Source organism: Mizuhopecten yessoensis, unplaced genomic scaffold (genome assembly GCF_002113885.1).
Source record: "Mizuhopecten yessoensis strain PY_sf001 unplaced genomic scaffold, ASM211388v2 scaffold8745, whole genome shotgun sequence".
Lineage (NCBI taxonomy): Eukaryota > Metazoa > Mollusca > Bivalvia > Pectinida > Pectinidae > Mizuhopecten > Mizuhopecten yessoensis.
Genome location: NW_018407700.1, coordinates 2,024,955 through 2,032,754, shown reverse-complemented (window position 1 = coordinate 2,032,754; position 7,800 = coordinate 2,024,955). Strand labels below are relative to the sequence as shown.

Sequence of the window (7,800 nt, the reverse complement as noted above, 5' to 3'; positions counted from 1 at the left end):
TGTAAAAAAGGAAACGTCGTATCATCGAACAATTAACTTTTGTCAATAAATTAAAGTCTGTAACTAGATTTTATAATGTTGTGAACATTTCTATATATCATTATGTTCGTGTCTACTAGCATGTTCTCATTACCACTCGTTACAGGGAGTAACTCGGTGTTAATGTGGGCATCAAACGTGTCGATATTAGAGAAAAGGAAACACCTCGACTATAATTTGAACAATCGACAACTCAATCATAACCTAGAGTAGTTTAGGCATTTTAATCTCATATTGTCTTGGATTGTTCTTGAATCGTTGAAGTTTTTTAACAGAGAAGACAGAATTATTTGTGGCAAATTAAATGACATTCAATAAATGCGCAACCTCAGTCGGGATCTCTTTGATTCAGACAAGCAATCAAAGCAAATAGATTCTACTTCATTTTAACAGGAAAACAATTAATGTATAATAATCGCACGTACAGATTTAAACTAAAAGAAATTGTATGATTTAAATCGTATCAACAAAACAGTACTTCATTTTTAAAGGTGGAGCCTTATCATATGCAACTCTGCCGACCAATCACTGCACACGTCGTATCCAACCAATAGCATTCCACATACATTGTCGATTGGATCCTATCGAAATCAGGAGTTGGTTGGCTACAATCCCATATTATCGAGCTCTCGTGACATCTGACAGACAGCACAACATGGACAGAAGGCGAGCGCACAGATATCTTTACAGATACTCCCCTGTAACAGATAGGGGAAAATTGGAAATACATGTCAGTAAATCTCTCGCCTCTGACATTTTTATATGTTGAATAGTTCAAACTGTTAAGGAGATAAGGGAAGTGAATTTGGTCTGGTTATACCCGTACTTACAACAAGCTGACTTGAAATGTAGCTTTCGATTAAAGTAACAGAGGATCAGTTTAACGACTAACTTTATACTTTATATAGCCAATATAATTTCTGTTAGCCGCCAGTTTGTTCCTGAAACCACCCTTGTACCAGAAACATACTCATGATTTAATGTAATAAATTCGTTTTGATTCCAAAATCATCTCGAATAGCAAATTTCTTTAAATGGAACTATAAGTGCTATCGCGCGAGCACGTACCTGTATACCTCCAAGCGTCCTCAATCTCGCTCTCATGGTTATAGAGGATCCGGGGCAGCAGTAGGGCAAACAACAGCACTCTCCCAACCTGGAGGCGGTCCTACACTCCATGCACGGCAGACACAGAAATGTCATCAGACCTGAATCCATTATTGTCCCAAATTAAATATCGTTTAATCAGTTGACTTGCGTATAACGTTTGTTTTTTTGTGTTGTACAATCAAGTGACATATGTAAATAAAGTCCAGAAAACGATATTTTCACTCATTATTAATGTTCACATTGCATAGACAATAGATAAACTTACGGCCAAAAACGTTGTCACGAACCATTATTACTATTACACATGCACACATCTGTACGTTAACTGTTCGGGACTTTCCGTCAAACTAGAATAGTAATCTGTCACCATACAAAGCGTGATGTAAAATTCAAGTTCTGTCCGATTGGCAACCAAAGAAAACACAAACCTGTTCTCGCAAAATTGCTGTTCACATCTGGTAAGCACTGTGTTTAAAATATATCATAAGTTAAAAGAAACTCCGCAGAAAGACCAAATACAATTATCGTTGCTGTTTTGCAAGTAAACACTAGGGTTTAATTATTGTTTTTTGCCATTTATTATGGTATGCTAAGTAGTTCCGTCCAAATAGTGCTAAAGGTTCGCTACCGCGCTTTATGGAATATGATTGAACGGTGCTGTATTTCATGGATTATAAATGTTAACAAAAGATGGGATTCAATCCTTATTAATGATTGAAAACAACAGGTATCAACAGCATATCACTTTTTACTGAATTAAACTGCTACTACTGACGACTGAAAACAATAGTTGCTGACCGAAATAGCAGCAAGCACTTTTATTTATCAAGAACCCCAATCCTAGCAGCCTATCGAAATTGAAGATGGAATATATATTTTACTGGATACACATACTATTTACATAAAACAACGATAAGTGTTGACGGAGAACGGTCGTTGTTATTTGAGTTGTTCGACAAAAAGCAATATTTATTGTTTACTGAAAACAATATTTGTTCTAGAATGAAAACAAAAAGCAAATGTTACAGACTCTCCTGTTAAAAAGTTTATAAATGTCATACGGACACCACTCTATGAATAAGATATACCTGTTGTAAATTGACAACTCTGATTGGAGGAGGAACGTTACGTGACATTCCTGTAAATCCCTTACACACTCAATACTTACAAAAGGAAAAAATATACAGACTATGATGGTTAATGTCATCCTATGTTAAAGAGTGGTAGTGATTATAATTTGACAAGTGCAGAGAATTGCATAGAATGACATGTAATGAAACATTTCAGGACTTCAGTTTCGGTCTATTCATTATTTACGGAATGGTGTGTGACCAATATTCATCGATACCGAAGGCCGAGGTGAATATGTCTGTAAATGTATTTTCTTCATAAATACAATACTTAGTGTTGAATGAAAACAGGTGTTTATACCGTGATACCATTGGATACTATAAATGCTGTACATGTTGGTTCGGTGACGCGGTGGATAGCGCACTTGCCTTTCACCAAGGTGGCCAGGGTTCGATTCCCCGAACGGATGTGAAAAGGTATGGGATCACCTGCTCGATCACGTAGGTTTTCTCCCGGTACTCCGGTTTCCTCCCATATTAAGACCCCCCGCAGGCAAACATCCGGGCCAACAAGAGTTATTAATATAAGTTGTAAAACATGTTTCATAATTGTTGTAAAATAAAAAAAAAGTTTATATTTAGATACTATAGAGTACTCTTACATGATCCACAATCGTTGAAGCAGCCACACAGGCCCGAGGACCAGTCGCGGTGACCGTGGATGTTGCCAATCAGTTTGGTTGTGGGCTGTGCCGTGATCACCTGCTGAACCGCCATCCTTAGTCTGGAAACAATTATAGCAATTTGTGTTTAATGCATATAAGGTGAGAACTTGGAAGGTTTCCGCTAGATATGAATGTCAAAGTAAGAATGGTCTTATTTTTGGCTCAATTGACAAAAAACAACCAGAATAAATTAAGTAATAAACTGTTAGTAAGTTTATCAAATTATGAATCGTCATGGATAAAATATGTGAACGTATTTTTGAATAATGCAGTCTGATACATATATACATTGGCTAAAGAGTACCGCATTTTATTAACTATAAGGAAATTTAATGTCAAACTGGAGAAATGAAATTTATACATCTCCGAAAGGAATCAATTAGAAAAGTACTTACTAGAACACCCTCCGTAACTAACCAAAGCGTATTGTAAGTTTAGAACATGTAATACTAAGTTACCATTGAAAGTGGTAGGTGGTTCAATATACTTCTTGAACATAGATTATGTAGTTGATGTTATTTAAGAGAAATTGGCGACGAATTTCATTATCTGTTTACATGTATACATCAACCAATACTCAATAGTAGGCGAAAACATATGTCCAGATATTATTATGAAAGACCAAACGCATTTAAATATCATACATTATTCAATTATGTAATACAACATGAATTGACATCATTGTCTAAATTTATTACCGATATCAATGACATCATTAATTTACAATACTAACGTCCGTCCTGTTCCACCATATATTATCGTCACGCATTTGTATATATGTATTCTCTACACTGTATTGTTTATGAGAATAAAACAACTGTCGTTGTCTCTGGTGTCTAGCTGGGCACCTCATGTTAGCCTGTTATCAGAACAATGGTACCGGGTGCAGTGTATAATGCTTTGTCTCTAGACTAGGGCAGTAAAATCAGAAGACACTTATAAGTGACCCTTGAGAGAAGCTTTATCAGCTAGTGCATTTCAGACGGAACAGTAAGACATTGCGATGTCTACATGCTTAAACAATCAAGGAAACGGAGGAATTCATCGTCCCATCACAATCAATCAACGCTTCAACATCAAAATAAGTACAGCAATGTTTTCTACTACAATGATATTTATCTGTATTGCGATAGAACAACGGTATACCTATTTGACCGATTTTGAAGTGTAATATCTACTGCTTTTGTGACATTGCAAATGGAAAATGATGAGTAAAGCAAGACTTACTTAAATACACTACAGTTTTATAAAAAAAAAATGCATCGAAATCACTGCGTTGAAAATATTAAACTCAACATAGCTAGATGTCTAAAGTGCGTGACATTGGCTTTGCTGCTTTTTTTAAGACAGAAAATCAATTTATAAAGACATCATCATCCCTTTCTCTCTCTACCAATAGTCCAGAGTGGTTGACTATGGAACTTTCAATATCTTTGAAAAGTGGTACGATATGGTTAAACTTCTAATTTATTGTATCAATACAACCATTAAATGACGGCTTTTCGGGCAAAATCATTTAGTACTCGGACAAAACCCATACATGAATCAATCATTTTGTTGAAAGAAACGTGGGCTCATTTTTACTATGCGGTAAACACTCCATCAGATGGGGATTTTACCATCAGAACTAGGTCTCGTTTGTTCGTTTACCTTACCAAACATGTCAATTCAAGTTCCCAGGTGCTTGTACACTGTTTTCCTTTGCCTGTGTTATTACAAATGTAGTTTTCAGAAATACGTGTATCGTTTAATGTGGTCTGTAGAATAGCTCCGAATATTTCTACGTCCATTCGGCGAGCTAGCGGCAAAAAAGTACATTTGCGTTGGTGTGAATTTGTTAAGTAGCCGAGTGGAGTGAGACATACGTGTATCGTTTAATATGGGTTGTAGAATAGCTCAAATAGTACATTTGTGTTGGTGTGAATTTGTTAAGTAGCCGAGTGGAGTGAGACATACTTGTATCGTTTAATGTAGGCTGTAGAATAGCTCCGAATCAGCCTTGATGGAAAAGCAAAGTATCATGTATAAAATCCAATAAATATACCGTATATTAATCAAATTGTCTTAAACTAACATTGATGTAGGTATTATCTAACACGAATTTCTATAAAAAGTAAACACTAACCAATACATTCAACTTTAGAATGTTAAGCCGTATTAATTGTTCAGTATTTTCTCGATTTTCAGCGATGATTCCAACACAACTGTTCAGCAATCTACATTTGAGTAGGGCTTACTTTGCATGGAATTGATTATACTCAATGTCATACAAAGGGTAGATATTAAAGTTTAAATCTAAGCGATTTTCAATATTTCTTCATCCCAAAGAGGGAGTAAAAGGCTTTTCCCTGATACTTACTTTGGCAGAGTTTTTGCCTGATATAGTATACATGTCCACCAACGTATAAATATAGATATTGTTTTTTTGGAGGGGGGAGGGCGAGTAATTTACTTTTTCGGAGTAAAGATAACATGTTTAAAGTGTGACCACTTTTAAAATTAGTGAGTATTAACAAAAAGTGGTGGAAATGAAAATCTTAGGACCAGTTCTTAGTTTTTGGGCTCATTTGAAATTCAATATTTCCATCTAGGACTGGTTGAGACATTTCCTTCAACGAGTTTCTTGTATATTTAACAAAACTATCTTTCTCTTATGATCCAGATCACCTTTTTAACTAATTTAAAGTCAAATATGGTCACCTGTTATGTAATTGGCTGAGACATTTTCAACTTCTATACAACTTCCGTCAGTAAGTAAGATTTCCTCACCTCCCCACAAACATACATGTACAGTTTACCTGTCACTGTCAACTGGCATATCTGTCAAAATGTATGACAGGATGAAAAATTGTTTTTGTAGTTAACAAATTGCAGCCGATGTTTAAACATTTCTAAATGTTTCTGGTATTTACTGTCAAATACATGTACCTAACGTTTAAAAGCAAAGCCAGTCCTAATTTTAATAAAGTAATATCGAAATTATTCAAACTTAAAATATGTTTGTAGTATTTTTTATCACTTTATCGGTTATACAGGGTGAATGTTCATTGTTATAATGTGACATTTAACAAAGATGACTAAATCTATATCTAAACTCACAATATGCTAGTGCAAAGACTTATGCTTATCATGGGTAGGTCAGAAAACGCACTGCTCCCCAGGTATGGTATTGTATATAGCAACGTATGTAAATATTGATATTGATAATATAATAGTATTACCATCCTTATCGCCAGAAGACCTTATATGTATTTACAATATAGAAATACCAATGTTGGCCAATTTGTAAAGTGCAGGCATTCACTTAAATCATTTAAACTATTTCATAAAGCTTCATAAAATTATAAAACATTCTGGTGAATAAACTATCATATTGGTTTCACGAGGTCAAACAGTGATTTTACCAACGGAAACAGGTTGATTTTGTTGTGGACACGTGTCCGTACCTACGTGGATGTAACGGAAGGGGAATTAAGACACCGAAAACTAAACGCTAATTATCGCCCCAATGTAAAGATATCTTTAATGGTAATTATAATCGCTAACATCAGAACATGTAGCAAAGACAATGGAATATATCCTTACATTTGATACGTGTTCAATGAAGACCTAACGCAACCTGGTAATATTAGTTATCTTTCTTTTTCTTTTGCATACCTGACGGACAATATATAGGATATTCACTCGTGATAATTGATTGATGAATATCCATTCTCTTGAGACATTTCTCAAGTATAACCTAAGAGTATCAGCGAGTTTCTTGTATATTTAACAAAACTATCTTTCTCTTATGGTCCAAATCACCTTTTTAACTAATTTACAGTCAAATATGGTCACCTGTTATGTGATTGGCTGAGACATTTTCAACTTCTTTACAACTTCCGTCAGTAAGTAAGATTTCCTCACCTCCCCACAAACATACACGTACAGTTTACCTGTCACTGTCAACTGGCATATCTGTCAAAATGTATGTCAAGATGAAAAATTGTTTTTGTAGTTAACAAATTGCAGCCGATGTTTAAACATTTCTAAATGTTTCTGGTATTTACTGTCAAATACAGGTACCTAACGTTTAAAAGCAAAGCCAGTCCTAATTTTAAGAGAGTAATATCGAAATTGTTCAAACTTAAAACATGTTGTAGTATTTTTTATCACTTTATCGGAGATATCAGTGTGAATGTTCATTGCTATAGTGCGACATTTAACAAAGATGACTAAATCTATATTTAAACTCACAATATGCTAGTGCAAAGACTATTTTCGTTTTACCCATGACATTGTTACTTTTACACAATTAAAAAGCAAAACGATTTTACAAAAAAAATGAAATTAGCTATAGAAGGTTGCTTACCTGTAGGTTAGGGCCTTCTTGTCACCTGTGGTACAGAGCTGACATATGAACTTATCAAGGTACCCCACTACATATGCTTATCATGGGTAGGTCAGAACACGCACTGCTCCACAGGTATGGTATTGTATACAGCAACGTATGTAAATATTGATATTGATGATATCATAGTGTTACCATCATTATCGTCAGAAGACCTTATATGTATTTATTTACAATATAGAAATACCAATGTTGGCCAATTTGTGAAGTGCAGGCATTCACTTAAATCATTTAAACTATTTCATAAAGCTGGTGAATAAACTATCATATTGGTTTCACGAGGTCAAACAGTGATTTTACCACCGGAAACAGGTTGATTTTGTTGTGGACACGTTTCCGTACCTACGTGGATGTAACAGAAGGGGAATTAAGACACCGAAAACTAAACGTTAATTATCGCCCCAATGTAAAGATATCTTTAATGGTAATTATAATCGCTAACAACAGAACATGTAGAAAAGTCCAT

At 34.9% G+C, this 7,800-nt stretch overlaps 1 protein-coding gene across 1 annotated transcript; it reads right to left on the bottom strand.

Moving 5' to 3' along the window:
* Positions 1-244: 244 nt before the first annotated feature.
* Positions 245-7,345, bottom strand: LOC110456494 (placenta-specific gene 8 protein-like). The gene is made up of 4 exons (XM_021507282.1): positions 7,296-7,345; positions 2,882-3,003; positions 1,108-1,247; positions 245-737 (listed from the first exon to the last, which is right to left on the bottom strand). The coding sequence occupies exons 2-4, from the start codon at positions 2,994-2,996 to the stop codon at positions 645-647; spliced, it is 348 nt and encodes a 115-aa protein (XP_021362957.1). The 5' UTR covers positions 2,997-3,003; positions 7,296-7,345; the 3' UTR covers positions 245-644.
* Between the last annotated feature and the right edge of the window lie 455 nt (positions 7,346-7,800).